Genomic DNA, 27922 nt, shown 5'->3' with positions numbered 1-27922 from the left:
GAGCCCAGGGGATGGGCAGGATCTGAGCAGAGAAGAGTGAAAGTGGAGGAGTGAGGCCAGAACAAAGGCTTTGCGGTGAAACAGAGGTGGTTTCCCGCCGGGGCTCTGACCTTCACTCACTGTGTGGCCCAGGCCAAGGGCAAGCGTCCGACCTCGCTGGGCCTTTGTTTCTCAGGGGTAAGATGAAACAATGACGCCCCCAGACGATGGAGATGAGGGGTGCCAGGGTTGTGCGCACTTAGTGAGTGGGGGGCAACCTATTCTGCCTCCCCCTCTCCTCATAACTACCAAAGGGAAAGCCTGGTAGGCAAACGGAGCGTCTTTGCCATTGCAGGGATGGAGCCACCGAGGCAGGGAGAAGTGCTTTGCCCTACAAGCAACTAAGTCATAGGGCCAGGATCAAACCCCTGAAAACCTCAGGAGACTCGCAGAGCCATGAGGCTGGCTCAGCAACACAAAAGCCAGGGGCAAGCCTCAGCTCTAGCAGCGCGTTGGGAGCACCCAAGGCCGGTCACATCCTAGGGTGGCCTGGAGAGTCCTGACCCCTGACGTGCAAGCCGGCATCATCCCTGGGACGGTGAGTCTGGTGGGGGTGATGCCCAGGAATGTGACATTGTGTGGCCCAGAGGTACCCTTAAGACAGGAGGATCATCAGGCAGGCCCTGACCTCATCACAGGAGCCCTTTAAAAGCAGTTTCCTTTGCCTGGTTGAAGAAATTGGAGGGATCAAACCAAAGAAGGTTTTCTGTTGTTGAGATGAGGGGGCCACATGGCAAGGATCTGAGAACTGCTCCCAGCCAACAGCCAGCAAGACAACAAGACCTTAACCGCAAGGAAGTGAGTTCTGCCAACAAGAAGAGAATGGGCTTGGAGGCAGGTTTGACCCCAGAGCCTCCACACAAGAACTGAGCCCAGCTGCCCACTTGGTTTCAGCCTTGGGATATTAAGAATTAGGAGGTAGGCCGGGCGCGGTGGCTCAAGCCTGTAATCCCAGCACTTTGGGAGGCCGAGGCGGGCGGATCACGAGGTCAGGAGATCGAGACCATCCTGGCTAACACAGTGAAACCCCATCTCTACTAAAAATACAAAAAATTAGCCGGACGTGTTGGCGGGTGCCTGTAGTCCCAGCTACTCGGGAGGCTGAGGCAGGAGAATGGCATGAACCCGGGAGGCGGAGCTTGCAGTGAGCCGAGATCGCGCCACTGCACTCCCGCCTGGGAGACAGAGCAAGACTCCGTCTCAAAAAAAAAAAAAAAAAAAAAAAAAAAAAAAAAAAAAGAATTAGGAGGTAATAAATGAGAGTTGTTTTAAGCTGTTGGGTTTGTGGTGATTTGCAATGAAGCCATATCAAACTAATATGCACACAGAGGTGTTGGCCCCTGGGCCATTCCTAGGAACCCAGCTCTGGGAAGGAGGAAGAAGGGTGGAGAGGCACACAGAGCTGCCCACAACAGCAGCTGTGTCCTCCCTGTTGGCCACCACAGTGGCAGTTGGGGATGGTCAGCATCCTTCAGGCAGACTCCAGCCCTGGGTGCTGGAGCTCAGGTGCTAGGGATCAAGAGAAGCAGCCCTCTCCGGGACTTCCAGAGTCTTCTCATGTGGGTGGAGTAGGACCCACCCAGTCAGGCTCAGAGCACTGCAATGCCTCACACTCATTGTGACTCTGGCCAGGCCCTCTCTGAGCCTCTGTGTCCTCATCTGGAGCACGGGGACCAGGTGTGTGGAAGCCCCTGGCATAGTGCCAGGAACCCAGTAGATGTGCACAGTGTGCACTAGCAGGAACACACAACAGGGGTACTGACGGCACCTTAGCAGGCACATGCAACAGGATACTGACTGTCAGCACCTTAGCACGCACACGCAACAAGGTACTGACTGTCGGCACCTTAGCAGTCACACGCAACGGGGTACTGACTGTTAGCTGTACTGACTGTCAGTGTGCTAGCAGGCATACACTACAGCTGTACTGACAGCACACTAGCAGGCACATGCCATAGGTGTACTGACTCTCAGTGCACTGGCAGGCACACTCAATAGGAGTAATGACAGCATGCTAGCAGGCACACAATAGGTGTACTGACTGTTAGTGCATTAACAAACACACACAATAGCTGTACTGACTGTTTGCCCCAATATAGTGCCAGGTCTTGGAGCAGATTTTGACTTCTCACCAAGATCAAATGCAGAAAGTGCATGAGCATTTCAAAGATGTTTTTCACATGCACCCTAGTGCTAGTTAAAAAAATGTTTTGACTGGGCGCGGTAGCTCACACCTGTAATCCCAGCACTTTGGGAGGCTGAGGTGGGCGGATCACCTGAGGTCAGGAGTTCAAGACCAGCCTGGCCAACATGGTGAAACCTCATCTCTACTAAAAATACAAAAATTTAGCTGGGCATGGTGGCATGTGCCTGTAATTCCAGCTACTCGGGAGGCAGGCTGAGGCAGGAGAATCACTTGAACCCAGGAGGCAGAGGTTGCAGTGAGCCGAGATCCCAGCACTGCACTCCAGCCTGGTTAACAATAGCAAGACTCTGGCCGGGCGCGGTGGTTCATGCTTGTAATCCCAGCACTTTGGGAGGCCAACGCGGGCGGATCATGAGGTCAGGAGATCGAGACCACGGTGAAATCCCGTCTCTACTAAAAATACAAAAAAAAAAAAATTAGCCGGGCGTGGTGGCGGGCACCTGTAGTCCCAGCTACTCGGAGAGGCTGAGGCAGGAGAATGGCGTGAACCCGGGAGGCGGAGCTTGCAGTGAGCCGAGATTGCACCACTGCACTCCAGCCTGGGCGACAGAGCAAGACTCCGTCTCAAAAAAAAAAAAAAAACAATAGCAAGACTCCATCTCAAAAAAAACCACACGTTTTTCATAAAGCGTGACTTTTATCAGACCTCTGCATTCTTGAAATTAACCCTGGCTTGGCTGGGTGTGGTGGCCCATGCCTGTAATCTTAACACTTTGGGAGGCCGAGGTGGGCAGATCACGAAGTCAGGAGTTCGAGACCAGCCTGACCAACATGATGAAACCCCACTTCTACTAAAAATACAAACATTAGCCGGGTGCGGTGGCATGTGCCTGTAATCCCAGCTACTCAGGAGGCTGAGACAGGAGAATCACTTGAACCCAGGAGGTGGAGGTTGCAGGGAGCCGAGATCGCACCACTCTATTCCAGCCTGGGCGACAGAGCAAGACTCTGTCTCAAAAAAAAAAAAAAAAAAAGGAAAGAAATAAATTAACTCTGGCTCCTAGAAGGAGCCCTGTATCTCAGCAGGACACTCAGTCATTCAACAGACATCTGTCAAGCACCTGCTGTATGCTGGAGCTGTGGCTATGTCAGCAATTAGAGGAGGAGGGCAGGGGTACAGGAGTTCCTGACCACCCCAGGCCAGCATGCTCCTATAGCAGCTGGCAAGGAGCAGATGACTCAGACTTCAGCTCAGTCCACAGGACAGCCTTTTCTGGCCACTGCTCTCAGGAGATGGGGTGTGTGGCCGCAAAAGGTAAACTCCTGGCTCCTGGGCAGGCTCTGGGCAATCTGCTCAACGCCCTGTGCCTCACTTTCTCACCCAGAAAGTGTGGACAACGAGAGGACTTATCCGGCTGGGCGCGGTGGCTCATGCCTGTCATCCCAGCACTTTGGGAGGCCGAGGCAGGTGGATCACCTGGCCAACATGGTGAAACCCCTCTCTACTAAAAATACAAAAATTAGCCTGGCATGGTGGCAGGTGCCTGTAATCCCAGCTTCCCGGGAAGCTGAGGCAGGGAGAATAGCTTGAACTCGGGAGGCCGAGGTCGCAATGAGCCAAGATCACGCCACTGCACTCCACCCTGAGGGACAAGAGCGAGACTTTGTCTCAAAATAAATAAATAAAAATAAAAAAAAAGGAACGCCTGTAATCCCAGCACTTTGGGAGGCCGAGGCGGGTGGATCACAAGGTCAGGAGATTGAGACCATCCTGGCTAACACGGTGAAAACTTGTCTCTGCTAAAAATGCAAAAAATTAGCCGGGCGTGGTGGTGGGCGCCTGTAGTCCCAGCTACTCGGGAGGCTGAGGCAGGAGAATGGCGTGAACCCGGGAGGCAGAGCTTGCAGTGAGCCAAGAGATCGCGCCACTGCACTCCAGCCTGAGCAACGGAGGGAGACTCCGTCTCAAAAATAAATAAATAAATAAATAAATAATTTTTAAAAATAAATAAATAAAAAGGAGAGGACTTATCCCAGAGGTCGTCCAGAGGAGAAGTGTGTCAAGCATTTGTTGGATCTCACACTGCTATTGAGATACTATCTGAGGTGGCCGGGCGCGGTGGCTCACGCTTGTAATCCCAGTACTTTGGGAGGCCGAGGCGGGCGGATCACGAGGTCAGGAGATCGAGACCACGGTGAAACCCTGTCTCTACTAAAAAATACAAAAAAATAGCTGGGCGTGGTGGCGGGCACCTGTAGTCCCAGCTACTTGGAGAGGCTGAGGCAGGAGAATGGCGTGAACCCGGGAGGCAGAGCTTGCAGTGAGCCAAGATTGCGTCACTGCACTCCAGCCTGGGCGACAGAGCAAGACTCCGTCTCAAAAAAAAAAAAAAGATACTACCTGAGGCTGGGAGTGGTGGCTCATGCCTGTAATCCCAGCACTTTGGAAGGCAGAGGTGGGTGGATCGCCTGAGATCGGGAGTTCAAGACCTGCCTGGCCAACACGGTCAAACTCCATCTCTACTAAAAATATAAAAAATTAGCCGGGCTTAGTGGTGCGCAGCTGTAATCCCAGGCTGAGGCAGGAGAATCGCTTGAACCTAGGAGGTGGACGTTGCAGTGAGCCAAGATTGTGCCACTGCACTCCAGCCTGGGCAAAAAGAGCCAAAACTCTGTCGTAAAGAAAAAAAATCATGGCAGAAGGTGAAGTCTATGTTAGTCCCAGTTCCCAGGTCTTACATGGCGGCAGGAGAAAGAGAGAGAGAAGGGGAAACTGCCACTTTTAAACCATCGGGTATCCTGAGCACTCACTGTCAGAACAGCCTGGAGGGAACTGACCCCACCATCCAACCACCTCCCTCCAGGTTCCTCCCTCCACATGTGGGGATTACAATTCGAGGTGAGACTTGGGGCGGGCACAGAGCCGAACCATATCAGCACGTATGGGGGGCACTGAAACTTGTGCTTGGTGCCCATTCATTCAACAAGTGTGTGTGGCTGGTCTCATCTTCAACTCTCCTCCGAGTCTCAGGCAGCCTGCAGTTCCTTCACCGGAACGGCACCTGGGGCTGGGTGCCAGTGAGTGCTGGGGCTTCTCCGAGCACTATCTCACACCCATGATCATGGGCACGCATGGCATTCGCATGTGCCGTCAGTGGACATTCAACACAGCCATGAAGAAGCCACGAAGAAGTGCTGCCTGCCGGCCGTGCGCGGTCACGCAGCGCCAACTTCCTCCTGGGGCCTTTTGGGGGCATGGGGGCTGGGGCCGCCTGAGACAACCATCCGTGACGCTGGGCTGACCCCACAGAACGGTGCGGGCCTCGCTCTTGGAGTCCGCCCTGCTGCCAGCCAGTGCCAGGTGCTGGGGACTCAGGGAGGCCCGCCGGGACCATTGCGGGACAGTGAGCCGAGCAGAAGCTGGACCGCAGGAGAGGAAGGAGAGGCGGTCAGGGTTCTCAGGAGCCGGGTCCTGGGCAAGGGGCAGCCGTTTTCAAATTTTCAGGGAAGCAGTCGGCTCACACCGCGGTCGGCAGTAAAAAGATGCCTCTGGGGAGGAGGCCCGTGCAGCTCTCTGGGCAATGGTGGTGGCCTGGCCTAGAGAGGCGGTAGTGGAACGGAGACCCTGGTGAGGGATAACATCAAGGGAGGAGACGGGCGGGACCCCAGATTTCTGCCTGTGGGCGATGGAAGTGAGGTTCACTGGGCAGGGGAGCCGGACACAGAACGCGCAAAGGGCCGCGTAGGCCTGGAGGAGCCGAAGAGCAGGCGGACCCCCTCCGCGGGGGAACAGTTTCCGCCGGGAGCACAAAGCAGAGAACAGGAAGTGGGGGCGGAAGTGCAGTGGGCTCAGCGCCGACTGCGCGCCTCTGCCCGCGAACTCCGAACTGGCTGACAGCTGGGGACGCGGTGGCGGCCCTCGACTGGAGTCGGTTGAGTTCCTGAGGGCCCCCGGTTCTGGAAGGTTCGCCACGGAGACAAGTGAGCAGTGAGTCGCAGTGACCCTACAAGTGGTTCTTTTACCCGAGCGGCTTGTGGGCGCGTTGCGGTTTTTCGAAACTACGGCTCCTGGCAGGCCCCGTGCCGCCCTCGGGGCCGCGGGTCGGCGGATTGGCCGCGCTGCATTTTGGGACCTGTAGTTTCCTGCGCTCGTGGGCGCTGGCGCCGCGGCGTTGGCTGAGCCCCTGGCCGGGGCTGGAGGGAAGGGCCGACATTCAGTGTGTCTGCGTCTGGTCTGTTAGTCCCAGTTCCCAGGCGGGATTGAGGCTTAGAGAAGTTGAGTGACTTGCTGAGGGCTGCACGGATTGGCATCCCGGGATGCTTTTTCGCTACTTTGGCTGCATCCGGTTGCCTACCCGGGCGGGGTGGGGAAAGTCCTCCAGCCAGCCAGGAGGGCAGAGGGCTGGAGAGGCAGGGCCGGAGGTTCAGACCCTCCGCTCTGACGTTGCGCCTGCTGAGGCCGGGAGGGGTGCCGCTTGCCTCTTCAGCCCTCACGCTCTTGTGGAAGTCACGGAATTACTGTAGTTGGAACTTGCAGCACTGTGGGCGTCTCTTCCAGAGAAGGACGGAGTTGTGGGGCGGGAGGATAAAGCAAGGGCCAGCCACTTCGCATCTTCGCCCCGCCAGCTCCTTGAGATGGGATATACCAGGGTTGCCCTCCGACCCTCTCCACAGGAGGGACTTAGGGAAACGCCTGGGAAAGTGGCCTGGTACCTATAAAGGCTGTCTACAAGCAGAGTCTTATTGTCTTTCCCAGGTCTGTGCCATAGAGATTGTCGAAGAGAACAGCGTTGTGTCCCAGTGCACATGCTCGCATCGCTTACCAGGAGTGCCTGAGACCCTAAGATGTTCGGAGTGGTTTTTTCGCACAGACCCACATAGCCTGCCCCTCAGCCACGCTGTGTGCCCTTCTGAGAACAGGCTGATATGCCCAAGATAGTCCTGAATGGTGTGACCATAGACTTCCCTTTCCAGCCCTACAAATGCCAACAGGAGTACATGACCAAGGTCCTGGAATGTCTGCAGCAGGTAGAGCACAGGCCCCGAGGAAAGGACTGCGGGCGGGTGGAGCTTCAGCCAGGACAGGGTGTGCTTCCGTCTCCCGGCCCATTCCAGCCGGGCCCCTCCGGGTGAGAGGCAGCCTCTTGTCCTAAAAAGGGCTGGTGTTCCAGGTGGGGTCGGAGGTAGGATTAACAAGTAAAAACGATCGTCCTTTGAAGGGGGCCAGCCCCTCCACACCTGTGGGTATTTCTCGTCAGGCGGGACGAGAGACTGAGAAAATGAATAAGACACAGAGACAGTATAGAGAAAGAAAAGTGGGCCCAGGGGACTGGCGCTCAGCATACGGAGGACCTGCACCAGCACCTGTCTCTGAGTTCCCTCAGTATTTATTAATTACTGTTTTCACTATCTCAGCAAGAGGAATGCGGCAGGAGAACAGGGTGATAATAAGGAGAAGGTCAGCAAGAAAACCTGAGCAAAGGAATCTGGATTACAAATAAGTTCAAGGGAAGGTACTATGCCTGGATGTGCACGTAGGCCAGATTTATGCTTTTCTCCACCCAAACATCTCGGTGGAGTAAAGTCTAACAGAGCAGCATTGCTGCCAACATGGCTTGCCTCCTGCCACAGGGCGGCTTTTCTCCTATCTCAGAATTGAACAAATGTACAATCGGGTTTTATACCGAGACATTCAGTTCCCAGGGGCAGGCAGGAGACAGTGGCCTTCCTCTATCTCAACTGCAAGAGGCTTTCCTCTTCTACTAATCCTCCTCAGCACAGACCCTTCACGAGTGTTGGGCTGGGGGATGGTCAAGTCTTTCCCATCCCACGAGGCCATATTTCAGACTCTCACATGGAGAGAAACCTGGGACAATACCCTGCTTTCCAGGGCAGAAGTCCCTGTGGCTTTCCGCAGTGCATTGTGCCCCTGGTTTATCGAGACTGGAGAATGGCGATGACTTTTACCAAGCATACTGCCTGTAAACGTTTTGTTAACAAGGCACATCCTGCACAGCCCTAGATCCCTTAAACCTTGATTCCATACAACACATGCTTCTGTGAGCTCAAGGTTGGGGCAAAGTTATAGATTAACAGCATCTCAGGGCAAAGCAATTGTTCAGGGTAGAGGTCAAAGTAGAGTTTCTTATGTCTTCCCTTTCTACATAGACAGTAACAGTCTCATCTCTCTTTTCCCTGCAGTCCTTGAGGGTGACAGACTTAGGAGTGCCTTGGGGGCCTCTCTGAGGAGCAGCTGGTATTCACTGGTCAGGAGGAAGCATTTCCATTAGAGGGGCAGCCGGTGGCCAGCCTCACTTTGAAGGTCTTTGAACCTCGGGGGTGCAGGGAGGTGGCAGTGGCCCAGGTTGCCTTCTCCTGGGTTCCTCGAGGTGCCCTCTTGTACCCGGCTCACACTCCTCCCCTCCCCGAGTTTCCTGCTCAGGTTCCTATCTGAGAGCTCGTATGTAGGACATCAGATAGGACAGCGTAAATGTTTGGATCCAGAAACGCAGAACAGTTTCCTATTTTGAGACTTGATACCTAATTAGTCATCTTACTATTTAGGCTGAAAGATACTGTCGCGTTTTGGGTAACGTTCTGCAAATCGTTTGCTAATGGTGGCTGAGTTGCTTCACGCCCTTTAGGGCAAGAGTGGGACTTGCCTGCGGACTTCTCTGTGGTCCCACGGGGCTCTCGCCACCTGACAGTGGCCTCTGCATCTGCGAAGAGCTGCCCGCTGGCTGCTGAAGCTTGTCTCGGGGTGGCTCGTGTGACCTCGCCTCCTCCTGGCTTCCCTGTAACCCTTGCTCCCAACTCTGTTCAGAAGGTGAATGGCATCCTGGAGAGCCCCACGGGCACAGGGAAGACGCTGTGCTTGCTGTGTACCACGCTGGCCTGGCGAGAGCACCTCCGAGATGGCATCTCTGCCCGCAAGATTGCTGAGAGGGTGCAAGGGGAGCTTTTCCCGGATCGGGCCTTGTCATCCTGGGGCAACGCTGCTGCTGCTGCTGGAGACCCCATAGGTGACCCTAGTTCCCAGGCCTCTCCTGGCGTCCTGTGGGGATGGTTGGCAAGGGATGGCACTGAGGGTGGGGTGGGCCCATGGGGACTCCTGCCGTCTCTCAAGCAGAACTCGACAATTTTGTAGCTGCCGTATAATTTCTCGCCATCATGGGTGTAAACCTCGGGTTGGGCTTTTTTGCTGAATTAGGGCATGGCAGATGCCCACTTCACCCATTTTTGATAAATCAGTATCTGGGGTGTCAGATTCTTGGTTGTCTGCAGGGCTGAGTTAGCCGAATGCCACTTGCCTTTGACACGTGAGAACGTTGTCTGAGAACCATGACCTCTGTGCTTGCTTGTGTCTGGTCAGCTTGCTACACGGACATCCCAAAGATCATTTACGCCTCCAGGACCCACTCGCAACTCACGCAGGTCATCAACGAGCTTCGGAACACCTCCTACCGGTGGGTCAGCCGAGTTCACACCTGTCTCGGGGTCCTCGAGAGAACAAGCTTGGCATGGTGCTGGGTCCACAGCCCATGCTGTGCTGTGGTGGAGGGTGGTGGTCTTTCTAGATGCTCCCCCAAAGTGTGTAGTGCGATGGTGCCCAGGGGTGGGGTGGGGCCCGGGCTGTCTCCAATGCCCATTACTTGTGAGGAAGCAGCTTTGCATTTGTGTGCTGACCTTGGGCTGGCGTCCTGAGCTCCTTGCAGGCTCTGTTGTAGCAGCTGTGGGGTAGGTCAGGGCTGGCCCCCAGTGCAGCTTTGCACATAAAGTAGGAGGAGGCCCTGCCGCTTGTCAGAGCCCAGCAGAGTCTTGGTGTTCTGTGGGGTTCCTGTGGCGGGGCCAATGGCAGGGTGCTGTGGAAGCTGTCGAATCTCGTCCCTCTGTCCAGTCCCCCTGCTCGTCTCCTAGCTCCCTCCTACGCCCGGGCCACATTGCAGTTATGCTCACATCCTCTCTACGCCCGGGCCACATTGCAGTTATGCTCACATCCTCTCTACGCCCGGGCCACATTGCAGTTATGCTCACATCCTCTCTACACCCGGGCACGTTGCAGTTATGCTCACATTCTCTGGCCGCCAAGGCTCCTGTGTGTCTCCATACAGCTCACACTGTGGGACCATGCTGTGGCTGTTGGAGACAGCTCCTCCTGGACCCACGGTGCTCTCTCCCACCAGGCCTAAGGTGTGTGTGCTGGGCTCCCGGGAGCAGCTGTGCATCCATCCTGAGGTGAAGAAACAAGAGAGTAACCACATACAGGTAGGCTCCTGGGCCCCCGCTCCGGCTCAGTGTCCGCGAGGCGAGTGCTGCTGGGTGTCCAGAGCCCCAGGCTGTGCTCCTGCTGGGCTAGGGTTTGAAGTTCACCCGGGGGACTGCAGGGGAGGACCTGGTGGGGGTGCGGACTGGCTCGAGTCCTTTCTTGGCCGTGCTTCAGCTGCGTACTCTGCCCTTCCTCCCACAGATCCACTTGTGCCGCAAGAAGGTGGCAAGTCGCTCCTGTCATTTCTACAACAACGTAGAAGGTACAAGCAGCTCAGTGGGACCAGGGTCGGGTTGGAGTGTGTGCAGCCTCTCAGAGTGGAGCTCAGTGGTGTCACAGCCTGGTTGTGCTTGCCTGGTGGAGCGGCCAGTGCAGCCATGTACCTGGGCACTGTCTTCTGACTCAGGGCCACCCGTGTTAGTCTTCTGTGTGGAAGAGCTCACACAGCGGCCCGAGACAGCCAGCCGGCAAGACCACCTCTGGCTGGTGCCTGGGGCCTTGGATTTTGGGAAGGCTCTCTCCATTTCTTGATGAGAGGGGCTCCCTGCACCTATACCATTGGTGCAAACAGTAGGGGTTTTGCTGAACACCGGCTTTCTCTTCGGGAACTTTGTTTCTTGCCCAGCAGCAGGTGCTCCTGTGACCGGCCCTCATACCATCTTGGGAGGGTGTCCTGGAAGCCGTGTCTGGCCTCCTGCGACCCTGGCCCATGTGTCTTTTTCCTGTGCTGACCTTGCTGCGGAAAATTACAGCCCCGAGTGTGACTCCAGGCTGAGTCCTGTGGGTCTGACACGGGAGGCCTTGGGGCCTCTTCCAGAGATGGGATGTGAGTGACAGGGGCCGAGCCAGGGCAGCTTGCCCTGTGACTGCAGGTGGCCACAGCCTGTGAGGGCTAGGGGTGTTTCTGCACCCACATGGCTGCCCCTCTGGTATGTCAAGGGCTTCTGGGGCTCATCACGTGGTCCTAGAGACAGTGGCAGTGTGCATCCCTGTCAGCTGCCCTCACAGTTTCTGTGACCTGAGGGTGGCACCTGTGCAGTCGGCGTGGCCTGAGCTGCTGTGGGATCAGGGTTCCTTGCCTCATTTGGGGCTGGAGCCTCAGGTGAGGTGGCCCCAGAGCACTGAGAAGGCATCGCGGTCCTGTGGGCTGCTTTCTGCCCTCATGTTTGCCGAGTGCTCCGTGTGCCAGGACTGAGGACCCTGAAGCTGCTGTTGTATTTAGGGCAGCGCTCCCCTGGCAGAGACTGAGCCGGGTGGTCCCGCATGACCCACTACCAGGTGTTTCTGGGCCCTGGCCCTTGGAGGGACAGGGTGGGCGGAACGTGGGCCTGCAGGGAGGCTCCCACTTACTGGAGGCATGTGCTGTGTTGCTGGAGACATCTTCTGTGTTGCTTCTTGTTTGCTGTGGTTTTTGGTCTGGTGGCACCAAGGACCCTCAGTCATCTTGATGTGTGGTTGTCCAGGCCTTTTTGGTGGGCCTAAGAAGAGGCTCTGCCTCTCTCTGTGCCCCCAGGTTCCCTGACGGGAGGTGCCCGCTCGTCCTGGTGATGCCAGTAGGACGTGACTCTGGGACGGGGGGGTGGGCAGATGTGCTGTTGGAAATTCTCAAGCAGTCGTCATTTCCGAGGTCCTCACCTGGATTTCCAGGACTGGAGTGCCTGCTGGGTGTCCCCAGTCCCATGCAGCAGAGGTCCTTGGGATAGCATGGAACGCTGAGCATGGGCCTGGCCAGCTGTGGTCCTGACAAGGGCAGCGCCCCGGTGGCTGCTGGGCCTGGGACCTGGTGGGGACGCTGGGCCTGGGACCTGGTGGGGAGGCCTCTGACTGCCTCCTGGTGCTGCCTCCGTCCGTGTTAGGCCTCTGGGTGTTGGGGCCCCCATCTGTCTCCTTCTCCAGGCCTGTGGACTCAGACCAAGAAGACACAGGCCAGCCCCTGCCTGTCCCCCTTGGCTTGGGCTCTCACTGCCCAACCTGGTGGGAGGTTGCCTAGCCGTGAACTTTTGCATCCTGTCTGCCGCCTGGACAGGCTGTGAGGGGGTGTCTGCAGCACCTGCACTGGCCTGGGCATCTTTAGAGTGGGCTGCAGCTCCTGGAGGGGTCTAAGAGGAAGGGAGGCAGATATTTTGGGCGAACGAGGAGATAGCTGGAGAGCTGGCACCCTTCCTGGCCTGCGTCCTGTGAGGACTCTGGTTGGGGACAGCAAGCTTGGGGTCAGCCTGGGGCAGAGCCTCTGGGACGGCCCTGCCCCTCGTCCCCCTTCCCCTCGCAGCTCCTGTCCTCGCCCCGCCCTCAGCTCTCTGCCAGGGAAGGTTTGGCAAGTGCCACTGTGCGGCAGTGCATGCTGATTGGCTGGTCTGTTGCTATGGTGCTGCTCGGGTGTGCCTTTCCTCCCCTGCCTTCCCTGCTATCCCTGGGAGCATCTGGGGTTGGGTCATCGCTGGCGTATGTGTGTGTGTGTGTATGTGTGCGTGTGTGTGTGTGTGCGCGCTTCTGGCCTCTGCAGCTGAGTCCTGGCCCTCGGGGGGCCTGGCACCTCCTGGGGACAGGCACAAAGCAGCCATGATGGAGTCGGGAGCTGGGGGAGGCCCCATTACCCTATGAGGCTGCCCTAAAACTCTAGGGTGCTTGTTAGAAGAGGTCTCTGGTTCTGTCTGTGTTTAAGCAGCTCCCTAAGGAATTCTTGTGGTTCCGGTTTGGGGGCCTGTGCTGTAGAGGCAAAGGAGGGGCAGGACATCCCCCAGACCCTGACTCCTGAAGCCTTTTCTGCCTGGGGCCTCTCGGCCAGCACAGGCAGTGTCCTTTCCCAGGGCTGCCATGCTGCAGAGGGGAGTGGGCCACCGTTTAGCCCAGGAAAACCTGGCTCTCCCTTAGGTGGAAGTTCTAGGCCTGTTGTGGTTGGCAGGGAAGCTGAGTGATGGTGCTAATCACAGGGGCACCTGCAGGGGTTTGTGGGAGATGCCTCTGTGGACTGGGGCGATAGGCTGAGGGGCTGTTCTTCCCTGCCCTGAGGAGGGCTGAGTGTAGCTGCCACTCCTGTCCTGTCTTGGGCTGTCTTGGAGAGGATGCATAGAACCCTCAGGATCCTGCTGGCCTCTGTCTGGTCCACAACCTCAGGCCTTCTGGGGGCAGAGGGGGGCTCCCTCGGGATCACTTCAGGCGGGGGCCTCCCTTGGGCACCTGAGACCCTCAGTGGGTGCTTTGTGGCGCTTTCACGGTTGGTGGGAGACGCCCAGCCCTGCCCGCCGTGTAGGAGCTGTTCTGTCCTGGGCATCCCCCTGTGGTTTGGGACTTAGTGGACACTGAGGGTGTGTTTTTACCCCTGCCTCACACCTGCAGAAAAAGGCCTGGAGCAGGAGCTGGCCAGCCCCATCCTGGACATCGAGGACTTGGTCAAGAGCGGAAGCAAGCACAGGTGAGACCCCTCAGTGAGGCCACGACCACCGTCCTTCCATGGCCCAGCTCTCCTGTGATCTGTGGAGGTCCTTATATGTTTCTTCCCTTTTCTTTGTTCCTTTGTAAATTATGAAACTAACCACCATTCAGTATGAAAAAGTTTAAGCAGCTCTGAGGAAGATAGAGTAAAAAATTGTCTCCCTCTTCCCTGGCCCTCAGCCATCCCCGGTGGCCACCGTGGAGCGTGGACGGAGTCCTGCAGGCCTGTGTCTGTGTGGAAGCACGCACAGTTTGGTCTGCACAGAGTGTTCTGCAGTTTGCTGTTTTCACTCAGCGTTGTGGATAGCGTTCCATGCTGGTGCTGGTAGCTCGGCCTTGTTCTTTTGAGGACAGCAAATGTGTCCTATGTCCACCTCTTTTATAGCTTCAGAGATACAAGTTATACTAAAGCTTTTCTTATATTGAGGGGGAACCTCCCCCGCTTTTTTTTTTTTTTGAGACAGGGTCTCACTCTGCTGCCCAGGCTGGAGTGCAGGGGCGCGATCTCGGCTCTCTGCAAGCTCTGCCTCCCAAGTTCACGGCATTCTTCTGCCTCAGCCTCCCGAGTAGCTGGGACTACAGGTGCCCGCCACCACGTCCGGCTACTTTTCTGTATTTTTAGTAGAGATGGGGTTTCACCGTGTTAGCCAGGATGGTCTCGATCTCCTGACCTTGTGATCTGCCTGCCTCGGCCTCCCGAAGTGCTGGGATTACAGGCGTGAGCCACCGCGCCCGGCCCAGCTCTGCTTTTTTTTAGTGGTTCTGTGTTGTGTTTGTTTCTGATGACCTCTATCCAGGAATAGGGTTGGTTTTTCTTTTCCATTGAGTTTTTAAAGAGACGACGATTTACATGGTTGGAAACTCACATGGACTCCCCATCCCAGACTCCCCATCCCATGGTCAGAAACTCACGTGGACTCCCCATCCATCCCAGACAGCAGCTTCCCACCTGGGCCCTACGCACAGCATGAGGGCTCCTTCCAGGTCAGAAGACATGGCGGCCTCGGCCTCGGGGCACCGTCCCCTGCATGGGGCGCTCACGGCATCTTCTCTCTCCTCCTTCCCAGGGTGTGCCCTTACTACCTGTCCCGCAATCTGAAGCAGCAAGCTGACATCATCTTCATGCCGTACAATTACTTGTTGGATGCCAAGGTGGGGGCTCAGTCCGCATAGCTGACGACTCCTGATGTCCAGGGGTGTCCCTGGGCTTGGGAACGGCCGTCCGAGCCTTTGCTGCTTCAGGGCCTTAGATCAGCAGGCCTGGGTGGGAGGACTCACCTCTGTCACTGGGCAGGGGCTCAACCTGGCCAGACACACTTGTGAGCAGCCCCAGGCCACAGGTCAGTTTTCTGAGCAATCTGGGAGTGGGCAGGCTGGTGGGAGTGAGGAGAGACCTCCAGGCTGTGGTCCATAGGCCAGTGCCCGCTCTTGATCCTGACAGCTCAGGTTCTCTCCTTCACGTCAGGCCACGGGAGGCACCAAGAACGCGGGAAGCCCACTGACTCCCTTCTTCCCAGCTCATGCCCGGCCCCACACTCACTCCCCGCCAGCATGTGCCCTGCCCCACACTCACTCCCCTCCTCCCAATGTGTGCCCGGCCCCACTCCCCTCCACCCTGTGTGCCCGGCCCCACACTCACTCCCCGCCCCCAGCATGTGCCTGGCCCCACTCCCCTCCACCCTGTGTGCCCAGCCCCACGCTCACTCCCCCCACAGCGTGTGCCCGGCCCCACACTCACCCCCAGTGCCCAGCCTCACACTCACTCCCCCCTCCGAGCATGTGCCTGGCCCCACACTCACTCCCCACCGCCAGCATGTGCCTGGCCCCACTCCCCTCCGCCCTGTGTGCCCAGCCCCACGCTCACTCCCCCCACAGCATGTTCCCGGCCCCACGCTCACCCCCCTGCAGTGTGTGCCCGGCCCCACACTCACTCTCCCCTGGTGCCCAGCTGCACCCTCACTCCCCTACTCATAGCCTGTGCTCGCCCACACGCTTTTGTGCTCCACACTTTTTATTTAGTGCAGGTGGGATCACACGCCGCGGGTCAATGACTTGTGTGTTCATGTGACGATGGCGTGGTGACATTTCCAGATCCTGTGGTTGCTTCGCTCATTCTCGGGATGTATATTTATTGAGAGCGCATCGTGCTGGGTGCTATTTCAGGCATGGCAAGACTGGCTTCATTCACATGGAGCTTTCATTCTAGTGGTGGGGACAGGTGGACAGCAAAAGAGTAAGCACGTGAGCCGACGATATTGAAGGGAAATAGAGCAGAGGGAGGAGGTGAAGACAGAGCCAAGTGGGCAGGGCCCAAGTGCGATGTCGGTGGGAGATGGGGAATGCTGGTGGGTCTGAGGGGAGCCTTAGCAGGTGCAGCAGAGCAAGGGAAGAGGTGAGTGGGGGCGGCTGGGGGGCTGACTCCTCGGAAGCTATTGCAGAACCCCACGGAGAGCTGGTGAGGTTTGCTGTGGTTGTGGGTGACTCGGTGCTTTGAGCCCTGGCTGCCCCTGGGAACCATCTGGAGAGCTTCTAACCCAACCAGGCCCCTCCCTGGGACAGTTATATCACAGCTAGTAAGCTGAGTCTAACACTTTCACGGAAACGCAGAAGATCTAAAACAGCAAGATGACCATGAAGAGGAACAGAGCTGGAGGACTCACCTCGCTGGTTTCAAGACTCCTCTAAAGCTGCAGGAATGGAGGTGGAGACGGCCCAGCTCAGGCACAGGCCCGCAGGCCATGGAGAAGGCAGCAGGCTCAAGCTGACCCACACGCGTGGGGTCATTGTGTTTTTTTCAGTCGGAATCTTGCTCTGTCACCCAGGCTGGAGTGCAGTGGCACCATCTCGGCTCACTGCAGCCCCCGCCCCCTGGGGTCAAGCAGTTCTCCCGCATCAGCCTCCCGAGTAGCTGGGATCACAGGCGTGCGCCACCATGCCCGGCCCGTGGTGATTGTTTTTTGACAAACACGCCAATTTAATTGAGAGAGGAAATGAAGGTTGATTTTTGGTTTTCTGAAAAAATGGTGCTAAGAACGGCTGGATATCTGTTCGGAAAACAGTGAATCTTAACTCTTGTTTTACCCTGTATAAACCTAAATGTAAAAGCTAAACTAAAAGTTATAGAAAGAAACATGGGGGAGGTCTTTGCAACTTTGGGGTAGGCAAAGATTTCTTAGTATGGATACACAAGGCACTAGCCATAAAGAAAAACATTAAAATTTAGACTTCACCAAAATTTAAAGCTTCAACTCTTTGGAAGAGTTGAGAAAATGAAAGAGCAGTTAAAGAAAGGGAGAAAATACTTCTGTCCTTCAAAGGACTTAAAAAAAATTTTTCAGCCCTCCTCTGATTTCAAAGGACCTTTGACCAGAGTATGTAAAATTCTCTCATAACTGAGCAAACAACCCGGTTAACCACTGGGAAGGGATCTGGACAGACATTTCACCAATATGGGTGGAATGGCCAGTTAACCACTGGGAGAGCATCTGGACAGACGTTTCACCGAGGTGGGTGGAATGGCCAGTTAACCACTGGGAGAGCATCTGGACAGACGTTTCACCAATATGGGTGGAATGGCCAGTTAACCACTGGGAGAGCATCTGGACAGACGTTTCACCGAGGTGGGTGGAATGGCCAGTTGAGCACGTGGAAAGACGCCCAGCATCTCCAGTCATAGGAGAAGGCAGATTAAAGCCATGGGGAGCTGACACTGCGGTCCCACTAGCATGGCTGAAATTCAGAAGCCCTGAGTGTGGCATGAGGATGTGGATCAGCTGGATCTCATCCATCGCTGTGAAGTTGTGTAGCCACTCCACAAACACGTGTGGCAAACAGCCGAGCCGGGAGAAGGGAAGACGTGTTCAAAGATTTATATGTGGCCAGGCTCAGTGGCTCACGCCTGTAATCCCAGAACTTTAGGGGCCAAGGCTGGGGCATCGCTTAAGCCCAGGAGTTTGAGACCAGCCTAGGCAACATAGGGAAACCCCATCTCAAAAAAAAAAAAAAAAGACTTCAGTGTGCAGGTTTACCAGAGCTTTGTTTGCAGTTGCCAAACTGGGAAGCAGCCCATGTGAGCCCATCCACAGGTGAATGGACAAACCATGGTACACGAACACCAACAGCAGCCACGGGCGTGGACTGTGGTCACACAGCAGCAGGGAGCTGATGAGTTTCGGACGTGCTAACCCAGAGAGGCCAATTGAGGAGGACCTACCGTTTTTTTGTGTTTTTGTTTTTTGTTTTGAGACGGAGTCTCGCTCTGTGGTGCAGGCCGGAGTGCAGTGGTGTGGTCTTGGCTCACTGCAGCCTCCGCCTCTCGGGTTCAAACAGTTCTCCTGCCTCAGCCTTCCGAGTAGCTGGGACTACAGGTACCCACCACCACACCCGGCTAATTTTTGTATTTTCAGTAGAGACGGCAGTTTGCCATGTTGGCCAGGCTGGTCTCAAACTCCTGACCTTGTGATCCACTCACCTTGGCCTCCCAAAGTGCTGAGATTATAGGCATGAACCACCGCACCCAGCTGGACCTACTGTTTTATTCCATTTATGTGACACTCTATTAATAGAAAAGGCAGGGGTGGGGCTGGTGGTTATATGGTGCACATAACTGCCAGAACTCAGTACACTTAAAATGGGCATCTTAATGTGTGAAAAAAATTTTTTTTTTGAGACGGAGTCTCGCTCTGTCACCCAGGCTGGAGTGCAGTGGCGCCATCTCCGCTCACTGCAAGCTCCGCCTCCCGGGTTCACGCCATTCTCCTGCCTCAGCCTTCCGAGTAGCTGGGACTCTAGGCGCCCGCCACCACGCCTGGCTAATTTTTTTTGTTTTCGTATTTTTAGTAGAGACGGGGTTTCACAGTGTTTGCCAGGCTGGTCTCAAAACTCCTGACCTCATGATCTGCCTGCCTCGGCCTCTGAAAGTGCTGGGATTACAGGCATGAGCCACCTTGCCCGGCCAGTGTGTGAAAATTTAAAAGTACCAAAGCTGGACCCCACCCCATATTGCTCCCATGACACTCTGTGGGTGGGACCTGGGAGTTGGGGTTTGTTGTTGTTTTTTTTTTGAGATGAAGTCTCACTCTGTCGCCTAGGCTGGAGTGCAGTGACACAATCTCAGCTCACTTAACCTCTGCCTCCCAGATTAAAGCGATTCTCCTGCTTCAGCCTTCTGAGTAGCTGGGATTACAGGCGCACACCACCACCCCTGGCTAATTTTTGTATTTTTAGTAGAGACGGGGTTTTACCATGTTGGCCAGGCTGGTCTCGAACTCCTGACCTCGTGATCCGTCCACCTCAGCCTCCCACAGTGCTGGGATTATAGGCGTGAGCCACTGCGCCTGGCCGGGAGTTGGGTTTGTAAATCTCCCTGAGTGGGGCTGGGGCAGGGAACTGCTGGGTCTGGGTCTTCCTGGCTCCTCTGGTCTGTGGCTGCCTGACTGCGGTGGCCAGGGGCTCCCAGGGCATCGTGGCCGTCTGTCTTGCTGAGCACGGCATGTGCCTTTCCATGCTGTGTATGAGCATCTCCCGGTATGGCGAACTGGTTAGGGTGGGGCGGTGCTGCCAGGTTGCCATCCAGATCTGGCCTCTCCTCTCGACGTCGCTGGCGCTGTTTCTCATCTGCACTTGTGATGTTCGATGCCTGCCGCACATGCCTTGGCTTCCCTCTTTCCTGACCTCCGTGAGCTCCAGCGCTGCGTCCCTTCTCTTCCTCCTGTAGAGCCGCAGAGCACACAACATTGACCTGAAGGGGACAGTCGTGATCTTTGACGAAGCTCACAATGTGGTGAGTCTCCCCTGGCCTCCTAAACGCCTCCTATTTCTTCTGGATTTTTTGTCAAGAGCAACGCAAACCTTTCTGGAGGGGCTCTGGCCAAACTCCTGAAGCCCTAGGCGCCCAGGACTGAGGACTGAGCACACCAGGAGCTTCTGCCCCCGCCCTCCTGCTCTGATCCGATGCCTCTGCTGGGGCTGGAGACTGGCCAGCTGGGCCAGGGACCTGCCCATCAGGCGCAGGGCCCCCACAGGCCGCTCACCAGACCCTTTCCCTCCAGCCAGCTAGGGGTCAGCCTGGGTCAGGGCTGTCTCCTCTGCCCTCGGCAGCAGCAGGCGTGTGGTCTCGCCTGCAGTGTCTCTGCTCTTCCGGCCACATGGCCTGAGGCCGAGGCAGGAGAATCGCTTGAACCCTGGAGGCAAAGGCTGCAGTGAGCCAGGATCACACCACTGCATTCCAGCCTGGGTGAAAGAGCGGGATTCTGTGTCAAAAAAAAAAAAAAATGTTGACTGGGCGCGGTAGCTCATGCCTATAATCCCAGCACTTTGGGAGGCTGAGGTGGGCGGATCACGAGGTCAAGAGATCAAGACCATCCTAGCCAACATAGTGAAACACCGTCTCTACTAGAAATACAAAAAAATTAGCTGGCCATGGTGGCGGGCGCCTATAGTCCCAGCCACTCAGGAGGCTGAGGCAGGAGAATCGCTCCAACCCAGGAGGTGGAGGTGGCAGTGAGCCAAGGTCACACCACTGCACTCCAGCCTGGTGACAGAGCAAGACTCCGTCTCAAAAAAATAAAAAAGAATAATCGGCAACTCCAGTGAAATAATTGTTTGTTTGTTTTTTGAGACGGGGTCTCATTCTGTCGTCCAGGCTGGAGTTCAGTGGTATGATCTTGGCACACTGCAGCCTCCACCTCCTAAGCTCAAGCCATCCTCCCACCTCAGCCTCCCGAGTAGCCGGGACTACAGGTGCACACCACCACGCCCGGCTAATTTTTGTATTTTTTGTAGAGATGGGGTTTCCCAGCGTTGCCCAGGATGGTCTTGAACCCCTGAGCTCAAGTGATCTGCCCACCTCGGCCTCCCAAAGTGCTGGGATTATAAGTGTGAGCCACTGCACCCGGCCTGAAATAATCGTTTCTAAATATTGGTGTGGGCCACACAGTCGTGTTTGGACCTGCTTGTGGCCTGGCCTTTTAGAGACCCCAGGCCATGGCTTTGGGGACTTGGCTGTCAGCCTCCTGTGCCTTCTGCACCCCCACCCCATTTCTGCTGTCTGGAACCCCTGATCCTGTCCTGTTCTGTGGTGATTCGGGTGTGCTTGGGCTCCAGGAGAAGATGTGTGAAGAATCGGCATCCTTTGACCTGACCCCCCATGACCTGGCTTCGGGACTGGACGTCATAGACCAGGTGCTGGAGGAGCAGACCAAGATGGCGCAGCAGGGCAAGCCCCACCTGGAGTTCAGCGCGGACTCCCCTAGCCCAGGTGCGTTCATAGCCAGGCTGCTCGGTCCTGAGGCCTGCGCTGCTGCAGTGGGCAGCCTGCCCTGTGGCTATGAGTGGTCAGCCTGGGCACCATCTGTTCAGGCTGGCACTGCAGGGCGTCCACTTCTCTCAGAGGCTTCTTGGGTATGAAATCTTCGGGGTCCTGTAGCCCGTGGAAGGGCTGGTATTGTTCAGTAGTTTTGGCATTTTCCAAAGACCTATGTCTTCTCCCAGCCAGTATCAACTTGGCCTCTACTGTGTAAAATTGGAAAACTATACTTTGTGAAGCCGGGGGCATTGCTTGAGGCCAGGAGTTTGAGACCAGCCTGGGCAACATGGCGAAACCTCGCCCCTACCAGAAAATGAGCCAGGTGTGGTGGTGTGCTCCTGTGGTCCGAGCTTTTCTGGAGGCTGAAGTGGGAGGCGTGCTTGAGCCCGGGAGGCAGAGCTTCCAGTGTCCCAGATGACTCCACTGCACTCCAGCCTGGGCGACAGTGAGGCCATCTCAAAAAAAAAAAAAAAAAAAGGAAAACTAAATATATTCACTGTAAGGGCATTTTGCATTTTTAAATGACCTACAAATCTGGCATGCATCACCTGCTGTGCCTGTAGGTTCCTTCCCAATGTTTGTCCAGAGGTGTATTTCCACACAGTGCTAGTCACGGCGTACGTGGAAAACGTGGAAACCCTTCATGGATGTTGTCAGTTGGTCTATGTTTTCTTTCTTTCTTTTTTTTTTGAGATGGAGTTTCACTCTTGTTGCCCAGGCTGGAGTGCAATGGCGCGATCTCGGCTCACTGCAACCTCCGCCTCCCGGGTTCAAGCAATTCTCCTACCTCAGCCTCCCAAGTAGCAGGGATTACAGGTGTGCGCCACCATGCCCAGCTAATTTTGTATTTTTAGTAGAGACGGTTTCTCCATGTTGGACAGGCTGGTCTCGAACTCCTGACCTCAGGTGATCTGCTTGCCACGGCCTCCCAAAGTGCTGGGATTATAGGCGTGAGCCGCCGCGCCTGGCCTTTGTCCATATTTTCTACGCGGCCTCTGTAAACAGCTGACTAGGAGTCTGTGAATATCTTCATAGGTTCCGCTGTGACACTACTTGGGTGTGAGTATCTCCGGGTGTAAACAGCATCGGCTTCCCCCATTTTCCTTTAAAATCGCACGTGTGGACGGACACCATGGGGACCCTGGACCCTGGGTAGCCCCGTCCTCACCCTTCTCACCAGGATGGCTGCTTGGTAGAGAGTGAGTTTGCAGACTTGGCATTTGTTTAGCACAGAAGTTACCAGGTGTTCCGGCTTTAGAATCCCTTTATATATAAATATATATATACACACATATATTTAAGTGACAGGGTCTCACTCTGTTGCCCAGGCTGGAATGTGGTGGTGCGATCATAGCTCCCTGTAGCCTTGGCCTCCTGGGCTCATGGGATCTTCCCGTCTCAGCCTCTTAAAGCGCCGGGACCACAGGTGTGCACCACTGCCACCGGCTCTCAAGATTGCCACGCAGGGAGCTGCAGTGGGGGAAGGAGTTCCTGGGACTTTGAACACTCCACCTCCCTCCTCTCCACAGTCCCCCAACCCCACCTCTCTAACGGGGTGGATGGCCACCTCTTTCCATCCTTCGCTTGGCGCAGGGTGTGGAGAGTGACAGGTCTCCTTCCTGCATCTCGGCAGCTACCATTTCGTCGCTTACATAACGTGGGAGAAACATCCACCCACCCCCAGGGCTGTGTGAACATCACCACGGGGCCTTCTCCACTCTTCAGTTTTGTTAGTTACTTGATGTGCAGGGCTTTTTGTTGTAGCTGGTGGGGGACGTGTGGTGGGGTGGGCTTCTGCCGTCTCATTCAGGACCGGAACTTCAGTTTTCATCCGTATTCGTTCCCCGACCCCCTTGGAGATGGGGTCTCACTCTGTCACCCAGGCTGGAGAGCAGTGGTGCCGTCGCGGCTCACTACAGCCTCCACCTCCTGTAGCCTCCACCTCTTGGGCTCAAGTGATCCTCCTGCCTCGGCCTCCCAAGCTCCTGGGACTACAGGCGTGAGCTCCTGTGCTTGGCAGTGTCCATTCTTTTCCTCACCTTTATTTATTGAAGAGCCCAGGCCGTTTACCCTGCAGAGTCTGAATCTGTACGGGAGGGGCAGTCACACGAGTTCCCTGGTTTATTCTGAACTTAGGTGGCTTGAGGGCCCCAGTTAGACTGTGGCCACCCTTTGCCTGGCTCCAGATGGGATGTCCTTTCTGTCAGGAGGCTCACAGTATCTCCTTTCCAATTTCTTCCCATGTTAACATTGTTGCTGCTGAACACCTGAATAGGTTAATCATTGGGGGATTGCAAGATGGTAGTGTGCTAATTCCATCATTTAGTCAGTTAGCAGGAATAACTGAGGACCATGCTCTGCATCACATCAGCTATGCGGTGATCCCATTCACACAGGAAAGGCGGGATAAATGCTGGGTGTGGGCCGGGTGTGCTGTCTCACACCTGTAATCCCAGCACTTTGGGAGGCCGAGGCAGGCAGATCATGAGGTCAGAGATTGAGACCATCTTGGCCAACACGGTGAAACCCCGTCTCTACTAAAAATACAAAAAAATTAGCCAGGCATGGTGGTGCATGCTTGTAATCCCAACTACTTGGGAGGCTGAGGCAGGAGAATCACTTGAACCCAGGAGGCGGAGGTTGCAGTGAGCCGAGATCGCGCCACTGCACTCCAGCCTGGCAACACAGCGAGACTCCATCTCAAAAACAGTCGATCAATCAGTCAATCAAGTGTCATCACTGAATGTATGTAGGTGAACGTGTGAGGATTGGTCCTCCTCCATCCTGAACGTCATCACTGAATGTTTGTGTGTGAACGTGGGGGTTGGTCCTGCTCCGTCCTGAACGTCATCACTGAATGTTTGTGTGTGAACGTGGGATTGGTCCTCCTCCGTCCTGAACGTCATCACTGAATGTTTGTGTGTGAACGTGGGATTGGTCCTCCTCCGTCCTGAACGTCATCACTGAATGTTCCTATGTGAACGTGGGGGTTGGTCCTGCTCCGTGCTCCATCCTGAATCTCACTCCTGACCTCAGTTGCTCCACCTTGAGGTGTTTTCGTGTGGGCTCTTGTGTCTTGACCCCGGCGGTTGTGGCCTCTTTGCTGTCTGGGAGTCAGGATTTTTCACACTCATGTCCTGCTCCAAACCTGGAATCAGCCAAGTCCCCAAGAAGCCTTGCTTTCTTTTCCCGCAAGATGGTATTTCAAGACCCGTGATGCAGCAACGGGTCGGTCATGGTTACTGGGTCGGTCGTGGTTACTGGGTCGGTCGTGGTTACTGGGTCGGTCGTGGTTACTGGGTCGGTCGTGGTTACTGGGTCGGTCATGGTTACTGGGTGTTTTCGCGGAGATACATCCATATGCACAGATGTGTTCACAAATGTTAATTCTAAAGGTAAAACACCCGGCTGGGCACAAGGGCTCACTGGTAATCCCAGCACTTTGGGAGACCGAGACTGGCGGATCACCTGAGGTCAGGAGTTTAAGACCAGCCTGAGCAACATGGTGAAACCCCATCTCTACTAAAAATACAAAAATTAGCCAGGCGTGGTGGCACATGCCTATAGTCCCAGCTAGTCGGGAGAGAGACACGAGAATTGCTTGAACCTGGGACATGGAGGTTGCAGTGAGCAGAGATGGTGCTGCTGCACCCCAGCCTGGGTGACAGAGTGACACCCTGTCTCAAAAATAAATAGATAAATAAAGGTAAAACGCCTGCCCCTCTTGGTGTCTCCAGTTTGGATTTGGCCTGTGTGGCCTCTTCTTCCCCTGTTGGTGGATTTGTCCTGCACGGATTCCGTGTAGCCTCTTCCTTCCCCTGTGGGTGGATTTGGCCTGCACGGATTCTGTGTAGCCTCTTCTTCTCATGTTGGTGGATTTGTCCTGCACGGATTCCGTGTAGCCTCTTCCTTCGCCTGTTGGTGGATTTGTCCTGCACGGATTCCATGTAGCCTCTTCCTTCGGCTGTTGGCGGATTTGTCCTGCACGGATTCCATGTAGCCTCTTCCTTCCCATGTTGGTGGATTTGTCTTGCACGGATTCCGTGTAGCCTCTTCCTTCCCCTGTTGGTGGATTTGTCCTGCACGGATTCCGTGTAGCCTCTTCCTTCCCCTGTTGGTGGATTTGTCCTGCACGGATTCTGTGTAGCCTCTTCTTCCCATGTTGGTGGATTTGTCCTGCACGGATTCCGTGTAGCCTCTTCCTTCGCCTGTTGGTGGATTTGTCCTGCACGGATTCCATGTAGCCTATTCCTTCGGCTGTTGGTGTCCTTTTTTCCGTGCCAGGAATCCTGGTTCTCAAGGGTGGGGTTGTTGGCACGAGCATGATGCAGACTGTGCCTTTGCTGCCTTTCTCTTGCCCAGGGCTGAACATGGAGCTGGAAGACATTGCAAAACTGAAGAGTAAGTGCCGCCCTCCCCACCTCCTTGCGGCTGGGTGGGGCCTCCCCCTGACACCTCCTTGACCCACAGTGATCCTGCTCCGCCTGGAGGGGGCCGTCGATGCTGTTGAGCTGCCTGGAGACGACAGTGGTGTCACCAAGCCAGGGAGGTGAGAGGCGGGGAGCCAGCCCCTTCACTGCAGGCCCAGCCTAGAGCTAGAGACGGGCCGTGGTGCAGTCCTGGGCCGTCACATCATGAGTGAGGCCTGTTTTCAGGCCTGTTTTTCCTTTTTGAGACCTGGGAGGAGCACCCGCTTTGCATGATCTGGTTGTTGAGACATTGAGAGGAACAGCACACACACCCACAGAACAGCACACACACCCACGGAACAGCACACATACCCACGGAACAGCACACGCACCCACGGAACAGCACACACACCCACGGGACAGCACACGCACCCACGGGACAGCACACGCACCCACGGGACAGCAGACGCACCCACGGGACAGCACACGCACCCACGGGACAGCACACGCACCCGCGGGACAGCACACGCACCCGCGGGACAGCACACGCACCCGCGGGACAGGACACGCACCCGCGGGACAGGACACGCACCCGCGGGACAGCACACGCACCCACGGAACAGCACACACTCCCACGGAACAGCACACGCACCCACGGGACAGCACCCGCACCCACGGAACAGCACACGCACCCACGGAACAGCACACGCTCCCACGGAACAGCACACATACCCACAGAACAGCACATGCACACACCCATGGAACAGCACACGCACTCCCACGGAACAGCAGACGCACTCCCACGGGACAGCACGCCCATGGGACAGCACACGCACTCACATGGGACAGACTCTCCTACGCAGGGCCGCTGGGTTTCCTGCAGTTTCTCTTCCAGGCCTTTCCCTGGACCCTGGTCCCGTCCCTCGTTTGAGCACAGGTGCCTGTTAGGATGATGAGTGTCCCAGCCACCACCTGTTTTGGACTCTGGGAGGCCCGGAACGTTCTGAACACGCCGTGGGGCTCCAGTCTTCTCCGCAGCCAGGGCAGCAGGGTTTGCTGTCTGTCCTGCGGGCAGATGAGGAGTCAGGGCTGGGGCCTGTGTGGGGGGCTCTCCCGAGTGCACAGCCGCTGAGGTGGAGCGCGTTCTGCCTGAGCGCTGACCTTGTGGGGACTCCCAGTTGCTTCCAGGCGGAGCCAGTGTCCTCAGCGTAATGCTCAAGGCTCTGGCCTGGCTCCTTGGCCACCCTGCACTCCCAGGGGCCCCTCCTGTAGCTTCTGCTGCCCCCATCAGTGTCACTCTCCAAAGCTTTGGGGACTCTGCCCAGAGCCACCACCTCCCAGAAGCCCCTGACGACCTCCTGACGACCCCCTAGCCACCCCCTAGCGACCCCATCCCTCCCCTCTGATGGCCCCTGCTCTGAGGCTGCTGCTTTTCCTTGGTGCTGTTCTCGTGCTGGCCAGGCCTCCTCTCCCCACCTGGAGGCTCGAGGGCAGAGGCCTCTCACCTCCAATGCTGGCGTCCCCTGGAGGGCTCAGTTTGTTTCCCAGGGAAGGAAACTTCCACAGTTGTTGCCTTCAGTTCCCAAAGCTGCAGCCCAAGCCTGATTTCCCCGCTCCAGGCTCGAGCCTGCCTTCTTCTCAGTTCCCAAAGCTGCAGCCTGGTGCCCCCTCAGGCTCGAGCCTGCCTTCTTCTCCTCGGCAGCTACATCTTTGAGCTGTTTGCTGAAGCCCAGATCACGTTTCAGACCAAGGGCTGCATCCTGGACTCGCTGGACCAGATCGTCCAGCACCTGGCAGGACGTGAGTGCCGGCGCGGGGTCTTTGGTGCGGGCAAATGTGGTGTAGGGGGTGCAACAGGCCTCCATCCTGGCAGTCAGGGCTCCCCTGGCCGTCACCTGGCTGTCAGCAGGAACAGGCCCACAGAACCTCATCTTCTGATCGGGGCGTGGAGGCGTTAGTGCCACTTGCCAGCTGCCATAGAGCCTGTCCCAGTTCTGCAGCTGGTGGCTTCGTCCTGCAGCCTCATCCCATTATTCTGCTTTTAAGGAAGAACAGCCCAAGGCCCTAGCTGGGTTGTGGGGCCTCTGGCTTCTCCACACCAACCCGAGTTCTGCTTCTCAGACTTGTGGGGTCCAGAGGCTTTGCCCAGAGGCAGTGTCCCCATGGGCTGCTCTGGTTTGAGACGCCGGGCCCAACGGGGTCTCTGCTGCGCTCCTGGGTGCTGGGGAGGGTGGCTTTTGCTGCTTCAACCCTTAGAGGGTTGAAGACCATAGAGCCTCTTTTCAAGTCCCACTGACCCCCTTGGAGACTCTGTCCCTGCCTGG

The 27922-nt window shown here is 56.2% G+C and overlaps 1 protein-coding gene across 32 annotated transcripts in view; it reads left to right on the top strand.

Moving 5' to 3' along the window:
• Window positions 1-5515: 5515 nt before the first annotated feature.
• The window catches only part of RTEL1 (regulator of telomere elongation helicase 1), a 43644-nt gene continuing 21237 nt past the window's right edge, over window positions 5516-27922 (top strand). For 11 of the 32 annotated variants that reach the window (XR_008654582.2, XR_008654584.2, XM_063634053.1 and 8 more), the window contains exons 1-13: window positions 6012-6173; window positions 6942-7213; window positions 9009-9207; window positions 9558-9651; window positions 10297-10450; window positions 10653-10713; window positions 13788-13863; window positions 14951-15035; window positions 19600-19665; window positions 20988-21141; window positions 25552-25590; window positions 25660-25738; window positions 27301-27398. Coding sequence is in view for 26 of the 32 variants with exons in the window: in XM_063634053.1 (XP_063490123.1) it covers window positions 7112-7213; window positions 9009-9207; window positions 9558-9651; window positions 10297-10450; window positions 10653-10713; window positions 13788-13863; window positions 14951-15035; window positions 19600-19665; window positions 20988-21141; window positions 25552-25590; window positions 25660-25738; window positions 27301-27398 (1207 nt within the window). In the remaining 6 variants the exon portion in view is untranslated. Of the gene's footprint in view, window positions 6174-6325; window positions 6461-6941; window positions 7214-9008; window positions 9208-9557; window positions 9652-10296; window positions 10451-10652; window positions 10714-13787; window positions 13864-14950; window positions 15036-19599; window positions 19666-20987; window positions 21142-25551; window positions 25591-25659; window positions 25739-27300; window positions 27399-27922 lie in introns of those variants that run through there. The other 21 variants (XR_010119496.1, XR_008654583.2, XM_063634056.1 and 18 more) reach the window with 11 other exon arrangements.

The sequence above is a fragment of the Symphalangus syndactylus genome, chromosome 24 (genome assembly GCF_028878055.3).
Source record: "Symphalangus syndactylus isolate Jambi chromosome 24, NHGRI_mSymSyn1-v2.1_pri, whole genome shotgun sequence".
Taxonomy (NCBI): domain Eukaryota; kingdom Metazoa; phylum Chordata; class Mammalia; order Primates; family Hylobatidae; genus Symphalangus; species Symphalangus syndactylus.
This window is presented reverse-complemented; position numbering and strand designations above follow the sequence as displayed.